Consider the following 18,856-nt stretch of genomic DNA (forward strand, 5'->3'; position numbering starts at 1 on the left):
ACTGTGCTTTGAAAATTTAAAGAACATTTATTTACCAGGGCTGGCAATCTAGCTCAGGAGGTAAGAGGCCCCAGGGTCAATTACCAACACCCACATTCTACTCCCTAGCCCCCACAGGCTCAGGGTTATGTCAAAATGCAAAATGCATTTAGTCCAACTTCAAACGTTTCTATGGTCAGTCTCAGCACTGTTTAAAAGCCCAAACTTCAGCGTCAATTCTAAGACTCAAAGCAATGCGTCATGCACCTTCCCTACCCCCCTCCATTGTCTCCAGCCCTGGGCCTCTTTACACAGCCCTGTCTGTCCTACTTGCTATATAGATCAGGCTGGCCTCAAACTCAGAGATCCACCTGCTTCTGCCTCCAAGTTCTAGAATTAAAGGTGTGTGCACCCTATAGCAATTGTAAGCCTTGTAAAATAAAAAAGCAAATTACATACCTTCAACATACAATGGCACAGAATATACGTTACCATTCTAAAAGGGAGGAATGAGGGCATAATGAGGAAATACTAGACAAAACGGGACAAACTCCAAATCCTGTAGTTCCATGTCAGGTGTCAGGGCTTAGATGGCTTCATCCCTCTACAGCTGCTGCCTGCAATGTACTTCTCTCTCTTGAGCTGGTTCCAATCCCTGTCTGCAGCTCTCCTTGGCAGAATTATTGGGCTCTGGTACCTTTAATATCTTTGAGTCTCCAATGTAATCCCTGCTTCACTTTGACAGCTCTACAAGATGGTTTCTCAGGGCCACCATGCAAGGGCTCCCCTGTCACACTACAGAAGATCCCACAACACCTTTACTTGTATGCCCTTCATGACTGCATAAAGCCAGAGCCAAGTGGAAGACACTGCCACGCCTGACTACAGATTTGGAATGAACCCTTATGCCCTTGAATCACATTTGTAACAGTTTTCATTTGTTGTTTTTTAGCAGCAGAAAATTCTTTAAGCCTTTTCTTTTCACAGATTGGAAGCTTAGCTAGGTAGTGTCTTGCCTCCTTTTTATCCCAATGTGATTAGGCCTTGCCTTGATTTCTATTTTTTTTCCCTCTCAGCACAAGCCTTGGCTCCAACCTTACATTTCCTAGTGTTATTTTTTTCTTCAAACTGTACATTTTGTAGTTCTTTTTTCCCCATTGCTCTTTTTCACTGTAGACAGGCTCAGGATTAATTACTAATGACCATGCAACACGGGCAATATTAGGCTGTATTGGAATCTCTGCCAAATAAAGTAGTCCATCATTTGTCAACTTAGCCTCGGGCAAATTATTGGGACAAGGGTAGAAGACAGCCATGATCTTTGCCAAAATATCACAATAAAGACAATAAAGAATTGTCTCTAGCCCAGCTGCTAATGTTGTTCCCCTGTTAAATCTCTTGAGCCAGACTCCATAGTCCATCAGCTATCAACACTACTGTATTCAGATCCTACTAGGATGGCTCATTAAGCTCTGCTTCCAGTGTTCAAGCTCTGCTTTCCTAATCCAGAGTACTAGCATCTTCTACATTTTTCCAAAACCAAGTATGGTCAGGTCTGTCACAGCAATACCCCACTCCTGGGACCAACTTCTGTTTTAGTTACTTTTCTATTGGTGTGACAAAACACCATGACCAAGACAACTTATAAAAGTGTTTAATTGGGTTAATTATTTAGAAGGTTAGAGTCCATGATTGTGAAGTAAAGGCATGGTGACAGAAGTAGCTGATAATTCACATCTTGATCCAAAAGTAGGAGGCAGAGAGAGAACCATGGAAACGGGAGTCTTCTGAAATCTCAATTCTGTTCTCAGTAACACACATCCTTCAACCAGGCCATACCTCCTAATCATTCTGAAACAGTGTGGTAGTTGCTAACTACACTTTCCCCCTTTAATGCTGGGTATTGAACCCAGGGTCATAGCATTCTAGGCAAACTGATGCTAATCTACTCTTCCTCCCTTCACCATCACTCAGCCTTATAATCAGGCAATTATTTAATTGAAAAACTGAGATTCTTAAAAGTAAAAGCTATGTTGTGGGATAGCCATATCTAATGGGAACAGCAAGTCATAAAGCCAGCACAGCTGCTTGACAAAGATGCAGCGCAGCTGAGCTGAGTGATGCAATCACTGTGGTGCAGTCTCCCACTTTTTGGCCTTGATCTCCACTTGTTGTATGTTGGTGTGGGGGCTTTTATTACAAGTTGGGGATACTGGATTGATGGAAATTTTTTTATGAATCATTTATGCCCTCTCCCAGAAGTACTGCTGCTAAGCTTCCCCAGGAATATCCTGACCATGCTACCCCTCCCGCTTTTAGGGAGATATCCTTATCTGGCCCGACCTGAAGGTCTTCCTTATGATCCGGAGGTTGTAACTCAAGTAAATATGCCAGAGACCTCCTTATTGAGCTCTGACTCAAAGATATTCTTGGCACATCTGCCCCTGCACTTAGTTAGAAACAAGATACTCAAAACAAAGTAAACTTGAAAAGGTAAACAAGATTCAACGGGATAGAGATGTTGGCAGCAGAGCAAACTAAAAGCCCCTTCCTACTACTGATGGACAAAGAATGGTGTGGATAACTGATAAAAGAATAAAATATTAAGACCTCCCTTTCACAGAAAAAGTGAACACCACTCTGGTGTCATATGACCAAGGAACACAAAAATGTAAGAGTAGACATATAAATAAGTTTTACAAATATATAAAATGTAAATATTGTACTATGGCAGGAATTAGGTAATTGCCTCTGCATTGGCTTGAAGACTTTTATTGGACCTAATGACAGTAATCACTCTGACTATTAAAAGCTGACAGTGCACTGCTTTGGGACATGACAATCTGCCCAGGCTGGCTTGGAGATTTTCTTTCTGTCCAGGGTCCTTGAAACTGCCAAGAGCCATCAGCCTGAAAACAGGCTGTCATGCTTTGGCAACATATACCCTTCAAGTTGAAATATTGTTAAAAGTTGGGTTGTGGGGTTAATGAGGGAAAATGATTATAAAAGATAACTGTTCTGTCATGGTTTATCAATGATGACTAAACTTATGACCAAGAGGAAGTTAAAACACATGGCCAGGGACAAAAATTATATGATCTATGTTTTGGAACAACATGCATCTATCCTGCCTACTAAATTCTGTATAAATAAACAACAGTCAGGATATAAAACTGACACCCCCACCCCCGTGCCTGACTCCTCCTACCCTGCTGACTCTTTATCTCCTCTGTGAGACCTGGCCATAGCCAGGACCGGTTCCTGGCAATGTTGGCAAAGTCTTATAATAAATTAGAGGCAAGCCTGGGCTACATAGTGTGTACCGGGACACCTGGCAGAGTGAATCTAGCTGAAAAATTTAAAATAAAAAGTGGAAGTGATAAAGAGGTGAAGCATAGAGATGGCAGCATGTCGCTCATACTGAATAAACAGGAAGAGAAGAACTAGCCTAAGAAATCTACTATAAACAATTAGAACTAATAAATTAGCCAGATTGCAGGGTACAAAAACAATATATAAAAATCAAATGTATTTCTACATACCACTAAGGAATGGGCCAAAAGTGGAATTACAGTAATTGCACTTATGTTTCCAGAAAGAAAGAAAGAAAAAAGAAAGAATAAATAAATAAATAAATAAATAAATAAATAAATTTGGGCATGTGGTTAAAGTCCATGATCCCAGGCGTCTGGGAGGTTGAGGCAGGACTACCACAAGTTCCAGACAAAACTGGGACGTAGAGTAAAAAATCTGTCTCACAAAACAGAAAGAAGAACAACTCTAAGTAACAAAAGGTTGGAATATTTAGAAATGAGCTAATGCCAGTGAAAACCTACAGGGCTGTGTCTAACCACTGCATAGCACATACAAAGCTGCAGGTTCAGTGGAGTGTGGTGGAGCATACCTGCAGTGTCAGCACATGGGGGCAGAACAGGTCAGTCTCTGTCAGAGACCGGCCTGCTCTACAGAGTCCAGGCCAGTCAGGGATGCATAGTAAGACCCCATGTCCTACTTTTTTTGTTGCTATAATAAGTGCTGGAACTAAAAGCAAGTTGAGGGAGGAAAGGGTTCATTTCATCTTACAACTCCCAGGTCCCAGTCGTCACTGCAGAAAGTCTTACAACTATAATTACATTTTATTTATAACCGAACTGTGGTTGATTTAAATTATCAATTTGACACAACATAGAATCACCTGGGAAGAAGGTCTGAGTGACTGTCTAGACTAGGTTGGCCAGGGGGCATATCTATGGAGGACGGTCTTCAGTATACTAAGGGAGGCATGAACACCTGCCACTCACGATGCTGCTTTCCCAAGGCAGGGGATCCTGACCTGTGTAAAAGTGGAGCAAGCAAGCTGAGCCAAGCATGCATACATTAATTTACCACTTTTTGTTCTCGGCTGTCAATGTAATGTGGCCAACTGCCTCAAGTTTCTGCCACTTTGCCTTCTATAAACAATGGAGTGTAATCTGAATGTGAGTTCGGTAAACCCATTTTACTGTAAGCAACTTCTGTCCGGGTATAGGAAGAGGAAAAGTAACAGGAAAGAAATTAAAACAAACTATTATATGTGTGTTCACATGTGTGCATTTTAATTCTGTGTGTGTCTGTGTGTGGGTATGTGCAGGTGAATGGAGACAGATAATCTATTTCCTGAAGCTGAAGTTATAGGTGGTTGTGATCCAACTACATAGGAGCTGTGAACAAAACTCAGGTCCTTTGCGAGAACAGTTTGTGTTTTTACTGCTCAGATGTTTCTCCAACCGTTTCTTGTTTTTTTTTTGTTTTTTCCCTCCAAGGTCTCATGAAGTCCAGGCCTGTCTCCTACTGGCTGAGGCTGACCTTGAACTCCTGATTCTTCTACCTCTGCCTCCTGTGGAATAGTATACCTTTGTACTGGACATGGAACACAAAAAGTAATGACACATTACAAACCTTGTGTTTTATAGGCTTACAAATAACTGGCCAGGGTAGTATTTATAGCTATTATATAAATGCAGAAGTTTATTTTGATTTTGGTTTTGAGACAGGACCTCATTATATAGCCCTAGCTGGCTTGAAACTCACTCTGCAGATCAGGCTGGCTTTGAACTTACATAGATCCTCTTGCTTTTTGCTTCCCAAATGCTGGTATTAAAAGCTTAGAGTACCACATCTGGTAGATGGAGAACGTCTCAATGAGATCACACTTTCCTGGCTTTTAGAGTCTAGCCAGGTAAATCTAGCTAGGTAGGCGATACTCTTGAATCCACCAACTATCAACATTTATTTGGTTATCAATGATCTGAATAATGATATAATTTATTTTAAGTACTCTTAATCTAAAAATCTAATTAACTACTTAAGAATAATAAAAATTCTTGAAAAGAACCTGTGTCTGGCACAAAACAACAGCAACAAAAACTCCTGAGAGGAATTTCTGTGTCTGTAGAGACTGATGGGCCAATTGGAAATGCAGTACTGTGCAGTGACTGAATTCTGTAGGTTCAGAAGCTAATTACATTCATCTTGGGCCAATTTTAGCCCTTCTGTAACAGCCTTACTCTATAGCTGAGCTAATATCTTGTGATAATAAAACCCTCTTAGAAGCTATTAACTTAGCAGAACACTAACTTCCACCAGTTCAAGAGTTAAGAATGCGATCAATACATTTTTAGACCTATAAAAAGTTTCCCCTATTTCAACATACCTACCTCTTTGGTGTACCCGCCAATGTATTTTAAAGTTGCCTTGATTTATGATTTTCTTTGTTCTGTAAAACTACAAAAACCCTGTGAAACTGCTTCCATGTGGGAACATAGAATTTGGGATAACCTAACTTTGTGTTCCCTGGCCATGCTCACTGAAAATAGCTTCAGAATAAACTGTCATTTATTCTCTTTAAGATGAGAGCAGTGGTTTTTACATTAACATACTCCAGTATGTTTCTGGTTTTGAAAATTAGTTATCTATATATTAGTCTAGACATACTTAACCATGTAATAATTCCCTCCTACACACTTTAAAATTTTTCTTTTAAAAAATTGACAAATACTTTTAAAATTTTCATTATCCTTAATTGTTATGAGTATTTATTTCATTTTTTTAAGCTTTAAACAAAATTTTATTACACAAAGGTTGTCATGTATTTGGATACTTTTCTTCTTGGTATGATGTTTATTTTAAGCTGTCTGGGGCCAGTGAGATGGCTCAGTGAGTAAGTGTGCTTGCCACTGAGCCTGACAATCAGGAGTTTGATCCCAAAACTCATATGGTGGAAGGATGCTAGCAAGTCACCTTCTGACCTTCACATGCCTTCCACTGCATGTGATACACACAAATAAATAAATAGTAACATTTTGCCGAAGAATAATTTTTCTCATTGACTGCATTATTATTATTATAATTTTTTACCTGACTTGATTTCTATTAAAAATAGGAGGGGAAATGCCAATTTTATTGTTTTCAGATAGTAGCCAGAATGATCCTGAAAGTGAAATTAGCAGAGGTAAATTTTATAACATGTTTATGCAAGCTATTCCTACACAAACAGAAGAACACAGGCAGACAGCTATTTCAGCTAAAGTTCCAGGACCAGAAACCTCTGTTCCACAAACTGTTTCACTTCAAACTTTGATGCTAGCCTACCTGTTCATGACTTTCAGATTTTAGAATCCATAGCACCTCATCTATTTTAAAATATGAAAGTATAAAATAGGGAGCTGGAAAGACAGCTCAGTGGTTAAGAGTATTTGCTGCTCTTTAGTAGAACTTGAGTTTATGTACTGGGTGGCTTACAACTGCCTGTAACTCCAGTTCCAGGGGATCCAATGCCTTCTCCTGGTCCTGAGGGTGCTGGCATTACATGGCATATATTCTCTCTCTCTCTCTCTCTCTCTCTCTCTCTCTCTCTCTCTCTCACACACACACACCTTTTTAAAAAATATTCAAGTGGGAAAGAGATACAAAATTAGAAATCACAGAAAGGATTTTTCTTGAGACTACTGTGATTGGAATATTATAAGAATGGTGAAGGTGCTTTTATTTCACCTCAATTCTATTAAGAGTGACTCTGGTTTGCCTTGGATAGTATGGTATGTTCTTGGAGCTTGAGAGACAGGATATGCTGTCCAGTAAGCTGAGAGGACTGTGGCTGAGAAATCCCTGCACTTGTACTGTCTAAGCATCTATTTCCTACAGACAGAAGAGAACTGACATAGAGATGTCACATCACAGAGAAAGCTTAAATCCCCTGGAAACAGGACTTAGAGGCAGTAAACTCTTAAAATGAGAGGGCTACAAGATCAAACTCTCTCCCTTATCCCAGGCCTGGAGTTCTGGACTAGCCTAGTGTCAATGACAATCATAATAATGATAACACTGTACAGGGAAGTTAAGAGTTTCCTCATAAGCATATTTGCTTATTCAGTATATAGGTTAAAGGCATACATAACTCAATGTTGTTGTTGTGTATGTACATGTGGTGTGGTGTGTGTGTAGGCAGACGTGTGTAGAAGCCTAAGGCTGACACTGGATGTCTTCCTAATTGCTCTCCACCTAATCTATCTGGTCCTAGAGCTCGCCATTTCAGTTAGTTTGGCTAATCAGTGTGTTCCAGGGATTCCTGGTCTCTATCTCCTGTGGGTACCTAAGCTAGGATCACAGGTAGTATCTGGGCACCCAACCTCTGTGCCTTGTTCTTTTTTAAAAAATAAGACTGACTGATTGATTTAATGAGCGCTTTATCTGCCTGTACACCTTCATGCCAGAAGAGGGCATCAGATCCCAGGACAGCAAACATGGTTGCTGAGATGTGAACTCAGAATCTCTGGAAGAGACAGTGCTCTTAACCACCAAGCCAACGCTCTACCCCCTGTGCCTTGCCTTGTGCAGCAAGAACTCTACTTGCTGTGCCATCTCCTCAGTTCTCAATGGGAACAATTTTCACTGTGGAGGTATTTTAAAGAGTGTGTTTAGCACAGGTCAGACTACAATTCACTATGTAGCTCAGGTAAACCTTGAATAAAAAGCCATCCACCCTCAGCCTTATGAGTGCTGGGATTACAGGGATGAGTCATGATGCCTACGTTAAATTGCTCTTAATTTTCACTTTCTACATCCCGAATAAATGACAGCCAACTGGTCATTTAGCACATTTAATATATATAATATAATAAACTTGACTTTTTTGTATTTGGTCTGCTTGCTTGTTTTTCAAGACAGGGTTTCTTTGTGTAGCCCTGGCTGTCCTGGAACTCACTGTAGATCAGGTTGGCCTTGAACTCAAGAGATTCACCTGCTTCTGCCTCCTGAGTGTTGAGATTAATGGTGTGTGCCACCATGCCCAGCCAAACTTAACATTTTTTATTTTCTGCATAAAGCATCATATTAACACTATGATTATGACTATTGCTGTAAATAATACTTATTGCTGTAAGTAATACATAAGTAGTACTTATGTAAGTAACACTGAGCCTTACAACCACTATTACCATGACTAGTATCTGCTATGAGATCCCAAAAGATGAGGTAGTCACCATGAGTAAGTCTACAAAGGAAATATATTATTGTATCATTTTACTGATAAGGACAATGAATAATGCAACTGGAGGACTAAGGAGTTTTCTCAGGGTTTTACAGTTGGTAAAAGATGAAGCAACCTGCCAGACTGACCTGTTATCAGAGGGCAGCCATGGAAAAGAAGTATACATATTTGAGGACAGGCAGTCAGGACAGCTTCCACAGCCTTATCAGTTAGATTTATACAGTATCCCATGTTAATTTCCTATATAGAAAACAAAATGAAAGAAAAAAAATTAAAAACTAGATCTATAATAACAGCACAAAAAAGTCTGGAAAATAATTCTACACAAAAAAGAACTAAAGTGATTAAGGTAGTACCATCCTGTCCTGACTCCATTTTGTGTCTGCTCAGGGCATTTCTCAGCCCCCTGCCTCACTAACAACTTGACACAGTTGGGATTTTCCCATGACTCTGACCATGGCCCAAATGTATTAACCAAAATAACTGATGTTTATATAAACTAAAATAACCGATACTGGTATAAATAAAAATAAGTTGTTATGTTGTGACTGAAATAACTGTCATGTCTGCCAAAGCGAATACTGTAGGGTTGTTTTGACTTTCATGTGACTTTGATGTCATTGTGGTTTTTGTTTTTAAAAATTCTGTATCCCTGAGTTTCAGGACCCAGAGTCTCTGTGAGGCACTAGCCTAATCTTGGTTGTCAGCCAATAAAGGACTCTTACAGCTCTTAGCTGGCTTAATAAGCATCTATCTGTTACCTTTTCATGTGGATTGTTTCAGAACCAAATATCTACTTACCAAAAAAAAAAAAACCTCACAACTATATATAAAGAAATTGAAAACAAACAAACAAAAACTTTCCAAGATAAAAGGATCAGAGGGAAAGGATGTCTCAGCAGATGAAAAGGCCTGCCATGAGACCTGAGACCTGAATTCTTCAGAACTCATGTAAAGGTGGAAGGAAATAACTAACTATGCAAAGTTGTTCTCTGGCACTCTGCCCACCAGTAGTAATACTTTTTTCCTGAGGGTAAAATAAGATTGAGTATTTTCACAGACATGAAAAAATTACCTCTAATTGTTTGGCACATGGTCCACTAACAAGTGCAGCCACACCACTGTCAGATACCTAAGCAAAAGGGAAGAAGAAAAAGCCTGTAACAGAGATGAAAAACTCTTCTAAAGTACATAAATCATGAAGAATAATTACTCCCATTCAGCAAACATACATTTTAGTCATATATTCTTCCATCTTTGTTACACAAAGTAGTTAATGGAAATATGTAAATCTAGTATAATCATTAAGCACTGCAGCAGGAAAGAAACTGACCCGAGCTGCTTAACCAATGGGCTGGATGCCCCTAACAAAGGACCACACTTTCTGTTTACTGAAAAGCACATCAAGCATGGTATACGAATGGAAGGAGTTTTATGCTAATCTTTTACAGAAGTTTTACAAGGGAAGAAGTAATTTCTCTGACCCCACTGACACAGAACAGCAAGCAAAACCACAAAACATGTTATACCTTATACATTGTTCTGAGTTAGGGGCACGGAAAGGTCATAAGGGAGACACATTATTCTGTGTTAAGAGGCATGACATTGTTATAACTGAAAAATAAAGAACGTAGTTTGAGATAAAAGCTATGTGTTCAGCTTAGCTTTTAAAAGTTGATTACATGGAGAGATCAAAGTATAGTTCAAAGATTGATTATGTTGTTTTTATTAAAGGTAAGTTATATTTAAACAAGGTGAATATACAGCATCTAGCTTTAAATAATCTCAAAACATATAATTAACTTGGGTTATAAGGTTGGGCAAATGTATTTATGAAGGCAAGCTACAAGAGGCATTCCAGAAAAAAAAACATTCTTATACCACCTGTATCACGAAAAACTAATTATGGTATTCTGATTAGACATGGATAATAATTGGGACAGCACATTATTTACCTGAGTAGTTGAAAAGTCAACACACTGCAAAGATGGGCAGTTTTTTCCTAATGCATGTAAGGACACATCAGTGATACTTAGGCAGCCACCCAAATCAATGATCTTTAGCAGCTGGCAATTGAGTGCAAGAGCAAGGACTCCTTCATCCGTGATGCTGCAACATCCTTTCAAGGAAATTTCATGAAGGTCTGAACAGGAGGAAGCCAGAGCTTTTATTCCTGGGAGAAAACACATTTACTGTCAGTGAACTGTATGGTTATAAATGTATATTACAAAATTAAAAATGCCTAAAGAATTATCAGGAAAGAATTTCTTCAAGCATCATAGGGACAAGGACTTCCTTTATGAGATATAAAAACGGGCAGGCTTTTGGAAACCTGTACGAATAGACACCAGAGGATGCTTTTATATACGACTTCAGGCCTGTAGAAAGCAAGCCCTTTTGTTCCTGACCTAACATTCTCTGTTAGGTCACCCTGTGTATACATGGTACTCATACCCACCTTGTCAAAGAATAGGCCCCAGATTTGAGGGAACTAATTATCTCACTAAGAATGCAGTAAGATACAGAGTACAGTTCTCAGAGTTTCCTTACTTTACCTTAAACTAGCTATATAATTTACCCCTACCAATGTAGTCATGGGATACAATGCTTTACAGTTACTTCTGTCTTGTTTTTTTCTTTTTCTTTTTCCAGAGTTGAGGACTGAACCCAGGGCCTTGTTAGGCAAGTGCTCTACCACTGAGCTAAATCCCTAAACCCTTGTCTTGTATTTTAAAGTCATTATAGTTCCTTTTACTTTGTAATCGTTTTTGTTTGTTTGTTTTTAGTTCTACTTGCTTTGTAGACCATACTGGCCTTGAATTTACACAGATCTGCCTATCTGCCTGCCTCCCTAAGTGCTGGGATTACAGGCATGCGCCACTGAACTCGGCTCTGGAATACTTTTCTCTGGGAAATTTGAATCTGTATCTTAAGACTATCCATTTTTGGTTCAGAACAAACTATTTTCTTATCTCCTTCAAGTGAGTTCATTATTTTGCATCATATAATATAGGTAAATGATCCACCATTTGTGTATGTGTGTGTATGTAAGAGAGGTGACTAAGACTGTTTTTTATTTTAGCAATCACCAATTGTATGTTAGTCATTTTCAAAGTAGTCCATCCCACAACAGGCCAAGTATATCCAGGACAAGGTGTGGAGGCAAGGAGAGTAGACACAGTTTTGTTAGTGTGAGGGCTGAGGAAGGAGATCTTTGAGGTAAAAAAAAAACCCAGATGAAGCCTTTGACTAGCTACTTCCAAGTTCCTGTCACTGGCAAAGAACTCAGAGACAAAGTAAGAAATCAGGTGGAAGGTTTACTAAAGGGAGTGTAGGATTCTCAAGAAAACATCATGACTTACAGGCTTTTCTTGGTAGGCCATGTGCTGTGGGGACAGGAGTGTTTGCCATCATGCATCATCCCGTGTTTTCTTTCTTTTTCTCTGGCCAGAACATCACAATGGACTTAGACCTTCTGTAGCTGTCCCACCTCCCTCTATCTTTACAGACAGGGACTCACTATGTGGTCCAGGCTGGCCTTGAACTCACTACAATCATCTTCTAGAGCACCAGAATTACAAATGTGAGTCACCATGACCAGCTTCCCATCTTAAAACAGACATATTCTGCACATTAAGTTTCATAGCTATTAAAAAACTAAGGACAAACAGTATAAAGGCTAGATATTCTGGGTTCTATGGCTCTAAAGAAAGATTTGGCAATTTACATCTTTGCAGCAAAATGATGACAGGAATGGTTGGGAAAAGAAGCAGAGAACAAATCCAAAGAACAGCCCTATTAGCTACTTATGAAGATATACGTAATTTTCTAGTGATGTTGAAACAGGCACTTAGAAACTGCTTTTGTTAAAAAGGACTGTATATTCACTTGGGCTGACAACTAAAAGCAGGATGTAAACCTGACATTGCTGCCCTTGTTTCACTTCTATAACTTTTACTTTGAGGCAGACAACATTTGGCTTTGATTATACAACATCCTCCTCTTATAATAATGCACTTGGCAGCCTAGTTCCTTCATCTGCAAACACTATTTCATCTAGCAACCTCAAAACTCTTTCAGCCTTCCACCTTCATCAGGCTACTTGTACTCCCATCTCTGAAAAACAGTCCAAGACCCTAGAAACAAGTGTATTCCTATTGTATCTAGGTACAAAGAATAAAATTCAGGATCATTTGGTTTTGTGTATAACACCATAAGACAAAATTGTGTCCTTTTGCAAACTTTCAGGGAGAATCTTCTATTTTCCATTTTGTCCCTATGCATAACTGGGCACAGAAGGGAAATTATAGGAAAGGACATGCATAATAGGAAAAATTATACATGGCTTAATCTAGCAATCAAAATAGAGAGCCACCTAAGCTATGCCCCTTAGTAATCAGCCCTCCTTAAGATCCCACTGTTGAAAAAACACTACTCTTACCTAGTTTATGCTAGAGCCTAAAATTAATGACTATGGATGGCCCTGGAACACTGCTTCAGGTTATTCCTAATTCCACATTCCAAGTTAACAGGATGTTTGAGCACTTTGTGACCCTGAGATTGTGTACCGGAAAAACCTGTTTCTAGACATGGTATGGCTCAGCCCTAGCCACACTGTTAATCCTCTCTGTAAACAGGATTAAATACAGTTAACCCTAGATCAACAGGCATAGTAAGCAACCAGCTGACAGGGAGTGAACATAGGAAACAGCCATAGAGAGTGAGAGGAAGTCCGGAGGAAACACACAGGAAGTAGAAAGGAGGAACATTCTGTTTAAGGGGTTTTTAAAGACAGTGTGGAGAAGGAGAAGGTAATTTTTTCCTTCTGGGATGTTGGCTGAGTAGGAAGGTCAGTTGAGTGCTTCCTCTACCTTTCTGAGTTAACGGGCTTTCACCCTAGCATCTGGTTCCTGAGTTTTCACTGGTAAAATAAAACATTTGGCATTTTGTTTAAAAACAACAGTTTCATGATATTTTTATAATAGAACTAAGAAAAGCATGAATCAGGACACGTTATTGTTTAAATAAAAGAAAACATTTAATTGGGGCTTGTTTTACAGTTTCAGAAGATTCCATGACCATCATGGTGGGAAGCAAGGCAGTAGGCAGTAGGCATGGTGCAGGAGCAGTTGCTGAGAACTCACATCTGATCCATAAACAGGGCTAAAGAGAACAAGATGGGGGGCCTGGTGTGGGCCTCTGAAGCCTCACTGTCTACCCCCAGTGTCACACTGCCTCCAGCAAGGCTACCCTCCTAATCCTTAACAGTTTACCAACTAGGAATCAAATATTCAAATATACGAGCCTACAGTCTCATTGAAACCAATACATATCTTGCTCCATGTGGCTCTTAGTGGCCTCTGGTTTACATGAGTTGCCTTTTACAAGGGAGGACACATGTTCCTGGCCCAGGCCACACTGCTAGCAAGTGTGAGATCTGGCTTCAGGGCTGCTTGCTGTGTCTGGAGGATCAAGTGTCGAGGCAGGAAGCCAGACAAGTTTCTGGGATTGCCCAAAATAATGTCCAAACATCCAGACAGCCAGTTTCCCTGCGGGGCCAGGCACTCTGAGGGAAGCTCTTTATAGGCCTATGGCTTAGGCATCCAGGGCAGCCATATGCCCTCTGGCCTTGCGAGCACAGCAGAGGCCACTCTGGCAGCAGACACTCCCCTCTCAGGCATTTGTGTCAGACTGTGCTTGGTTTTCTTCTATCCACCTGCCCCTGCCTCCCTCAGTCATAGGAGCTGAGGTTCTTGGGCTGTGTCTTTATGGGGTCTAGCTGACTCCAATGTTCTGGTATGGAGCCTAGTGGCTAGGAATGGACAGCTGGTATGCTTCAATTTCCACAGATGGCCAGGACATATGGGTGGCAAGGACAGCTAGCACCAGAGAAAGGCCACTTTCTACAGTGGGCCCACCAAGTGGCAGAATATCCCTGACATGCCCCAGAAGGCATCTTTTCTTACCACCAGTTTTCCAATGCCCACTCCCACAGCCCTGCCAGGGTGTTGTCAGCATTTTGCTACTTTGTGGATTCTTCTTTCTTCTACCTTTCTCCACCACTTTCCTTCCATCCTTTTAACCCCCTAATACTAGATAGGAGAGAAAGAAAGGATAGAGAGGATGGAGGGAGATGTTATTGTTAAACTACTGTCTGTTGATTAGGGGTGTTGATCTCCTTGGGGCAAGTTTTATCTTTGCTGTCAGGTTATCTAATTTCCTGTTGTTTCTTCTTTGCATACAACTACTCAACCAACAAACAACCACCTCTCTTGTGGCCCCAGCATTTATATCCCTCTGAAAAGTCCCCAGAATTCCGTATGTCACACAATGACAGAAACTATCTGCAGCTGGCAAAATCACACCTCTGCTAAAGCAGGAGGTAAATCATAGTCAGCTGCTGCAAAGCAGCCTCATATCCCACACCTGGGTTTAAAATTGAAAACACATTCCTACAGTATTTCTGTGTTTTTAGAGAAATCAGAATTCCCAAATTCTCACTACACCAGGGTTTCCTGCCCTCTGGGCTCTGTCTTAAGTCAAAGAAGGGAGTTGCTGGCATGGGTGAACACTGCAGATTTGGGGGAAGGGACAGTCCATTGCATACTCCATGGCTGGCAATGACATTGGTTTGCTCTGCCAAACTCAGAGCTATAGAGCTGGCAGAGGAATAAGTGAGATGATTTTACAGAAGAAGAGATGGCTTGTGAGTGGGAGGCCACTGTACTGACAAACCCCAAGAAGTCAGTGAGGCAAGGCCAGTCCAGGAGGCAGGACGATCTCTATCCACAAGCAAGACATGCAGGGGTCCCAGAGAGCTGGTGAAATTAGGATTAAGGATTTGGTTCTGGGGAGCCCTCTGGCTAATGGGTGTTGCCATGGGAACAACCCTGTGTTAACCTAATAGTCAGCCTAGTCTGGCTGCCCTCCTGGCCCGCTCAACCTCCTGTGGTCAGGATATACCTTTCCCTGGAGTCACCTGACCTTGTGTCATCTGGAAATGGTCATTCTCACCAGGTAAGATCTGCCTGCAGGGTGCTCCAAGAGGAGGTTAAAAAATTCCAGCCTGCAGGAAAGCTCCTGAAGCTCGGGAACTCCCCGAAACTGGACATACTCACTAGGCCTCGAGGAGCAGAACACCTACCCGGAAGAAGCAGAGACTAGTGAGCTGCCTGGAAGAGGCTCAGGCCAACTGAGCTCCCTGAAAAGGACACTTTCCAACCTGTTGAGCTAACTGAAGGTTGTGTGCTGTGCGCCAGGTTCCCAGCTTTTGTGAACTGTCACATTTGCTGGGATGGGCTGTGGTGACACAGGTGTGTATGAGTCATTTCTGCTCCTATAAGGAGCCCAATTAAACTCACTGGCTCACCAAGTTGGACTCTGGTGGTGTCCTTACTTTGATTTGTCATTGCTATCTGGAGTAAAGAGATGTTTGCTCATGTCTCCTCAGGAATATTGTCATGGAACACTGTAACACCTACAATCCCAAGTGCGCTAGTTATTTAGCTTTGGGTATTTAACAATTAACTCCAAAGTTTAATATTTTTAAAGGAGTGGGATATTTCTTTCTTTTCTTTCTGTTTGTTTGCTTATTTATTTATTATTTGTTTTGTGTGGTCCTGGCTGTCCTGAAGCTTGCTTTGTATAACAGGCTGGCCTCAAACTTAAGAGTTCCACCTGCCTTTGTCAGGACACTTTTCAAATGCATTGGTGGATACATTATGAAGGCAGGTTACAGAAAAGAAAAGAAATCAAACCTACAGGTCTCAGATACTATCTGTGGGCATTCTCAGTCTTGTGATTGGTGGAAACAAGTGTATTCTTAAGTTCCAAAGGCTTTATCTTTAGATCACACACAAAGGGCAATAAATGTTTGTTAAGGAAGCCAAAAGTAATTATAATTTGACTCTGGACATACATTCCAACCTTTGCACAATCACAGATGTTCTAATCAGTTAATAAGTTCAGTGGAAAGGGTGACTCCTTCTAGGAACTTTCCTTTACAACTCTGTAAAAGACACACAAGGCTATCTATAGCCTGGGGCCCTTAAATATTCTTGAGTGGTTCATAATCAGTCTTGGTGGTATATCCCTCTACCATTTGGACCTTGACTTCATTCTGAATAAAATTATCTTCTTTTGCAAATCTATGTGAATCCTTTATTTTTTTCTTCCCCCAATTCTGCGGATAAGAGGCCAAGAATCTGGAAGCACTTGGCTCTGGCCCACCTGAAACACTGACTGAAAGTACAATAATTGCCCTAAACTTGTAGGTATCTTTGATTTAAGGAAGCGCCAAACCTCAAGGTGCAAACTATTTGAGACTAGGAGAATTACCCATGAAGGCAAGGCTTCATTCTGTAGCAGAAGGAACCATGTTGTAGGAACCAGATTGGCTAGACAGCAGAGTTAACTAGTCAACTACATAGAGGTACCAGCGAAGAATTGGTCAGTGAACCTCACTTTGACCAGGGCTACTTAATCAGGCACACACATTGCTATCCTGTCCTAATTCTTTCTTTCTTTAAGCCTAAAGCTGTATCGGTACCCCTGAAGATGGTCATTATTGGACCTCTTGCTCCTCTCTCCAATACACACTGGTTAAATCTCTTTTCTCTGGTTTTCAACATTACCCATTTCCTCAATTGGTAATTTGGGGTGAGTAGAAAATTCGAGATTTCTGGGGCTGCCAGAGCTAGGTTATTGACCTAATACTCCAATTCTATTGAGGCAAAAGCTCCTGCCCTAGGGACCCTTCTAGATTCTCCCATGTTCTTTTTGTGTTGCTGACCATCTTTGTCTGGTATTAATACTGTCTGCAGTCACCTTGTAAACATGGTTAAGTGACTGAGGTAATGCCATTTTGTCCTGATCTTACCTTAACTCCATTTCAGGTCTGTTGAGGTGCTCGTTCTACCACAAACCCACCCCTTGACTAACTATATCTACCTTGGCAGCACTTTTCCATGACCTTGACCATAGCTATATATATATATATATATATATTTCCAAAATGACTGCTGAATGTATAACCAAAAGAAGTACCGTGTTCTGCCAAAACAAATGTTACAAGGTTCCCCTAATCTACACCTAACAATGATGTTATTAGGGATTTTTGTCTTTATAAATGCTGTATGCTGGCTGAGAAATCATTGTGACAAGAGTCTGCTCTGGCTTAAATAAAGGACTCTTATTTGGCCTTATATTAGTGATGGTTTGTAGCTTTCTCACATGGATTATAACAAAGCGAAGTATGTTCTTGAGTTCTGTGGGCCACTGTGACAAGTTATTGATTCCTCAGGAGTGTTCCAGATTTGAGACCCAAGACCATTAAGTACAACCAAAGTCCGAATTTGAGAGTCTTTATTTAGCTGGAGAGAAACAGTTCTCACAGAGCAGGCTTGAATGTATTACAGAGAGCTTTTAAAGGCCAAAAAAAAAAAAATAAAAATAAAAATAAAATCATAGAAAAATTATATATATACTGCTACTATATGTATATAATATATGTATATACTGCTACTGGTATATACTGGTTGGCAGTAGCAGGGGGAAGTAAAGCAAGCAAGCAAGTAGTTTAACAGAAGCCAAAAATGTGCAGTTAGCTGGGGCACTTTGTTCGAGAGTTTCTAGAACAGGATTGGGTACTTTCCCATGGGGCTTTCCATGGCAAGGATAGAAAAGGTGTGTGGAGCCAATTAAACCAAGGATGGCTCTAACTGAGACAACATGGAAGGAACCTATGCACTGATACAAGGAATAAGCTTAGCATATGGTGATTTGAATAAACATGGTCTCCACAGGCCCACAGGGAGTAGCACTAGGAGGTGTGCCCTTGCTGGAGTAGATGTGGTTTTGTTGGAAGAAGTGTGTCTCTAGGAGTTGGACTTTGAGATCTCAGAAGCTAAGCCAGGCTTAGTAGCTCACTGTTTCCTCCTGTTGCTTGTGGATTCAAATGTAGAACTCTCAGCTCCCTCTCCAGCACCATGTCTGCCTGAATGCCACCATGCTTCCCACTATCATGATAATGGACTAAACCTCTGAACTGTAAGCCAGCTGCAATTAAATGTTTTCCTTTATAAGAGTTGCCTTGGTCATGGTGTCTCTTTACAGCAACAAAAAGTCCAACCTAGACACAGAAAGTCTATATAGCTTATTGGTCAGAAGACCTACTGGAGGCCAGGACTTGGAACTGGCATATGAACTGGAGACAGTCTTGCAAGGCAACTTAACTATGGAATGTGATGCTAACTCTAAGAATATAGTGACAGAACTGAATTAATGATAGGAAATCAAGCTGGGGCTGACAAGATGGCTCAGTAAGCAATGGTTCTTGCTGCCAAATCTCTG

The 18,856-nt window shown here is 40.6% G+C and overlaps 1 protein-coding gene across 11 annotated transcripts in view; it reads right to left on the reverse strand.

Annotated features, from left to right (window-relative positions):
• The window catches only part of Amn1 (antagonist of mitotic exit network 1 homolog), a 35,749-nt gene that overhangs the window by 1,068 nt on the left and 15,825 nt on the right, over positions 1 to 18,856 (reverse strand). For 10 of the 11 annotated variants that reach the window (XM_021657546.2, XM_021657545.2, XM_060384549.1 and 7 more), the window contains 3 exons: positions 10,462 to 10,679; positions 9,582 to 9,638; positions 8,635 to 8,746 (listed from right to left, as the gene is read on the reverse strand). In XM_021657546.2, coding sequence (XP_021513221.1) covers positions 8,635 to 8,746; positions 9,582 to 9,638; positions 10,462 to 10,679 — 387 coding nt within the window. Of the gene's footprint in view, positions 1 to 438; positions 476 to 8,634; positions 8,747 to 9,581; positions 9,639 to 10,461; positions 10,680 to 18,856 lie in introns of all 11 variants that reach the window. The other variant, XM_060384546.1, reaches the window with a different exon arrangement.

This window comes from Meriones unguiculatus, chromosome 5, assembly GCF_030254825.1.
Source record: "Meriones unguiculatus strain TT.TT164.6M chromosome 5, Bangor_MerUng_6.1, whole genome shotgun sequence".
NCBI lineage: Eukaryota > Metazoa > Chordata > Mammalia > Rodentia > Muridae > Meriones > Meriones unguiculatus.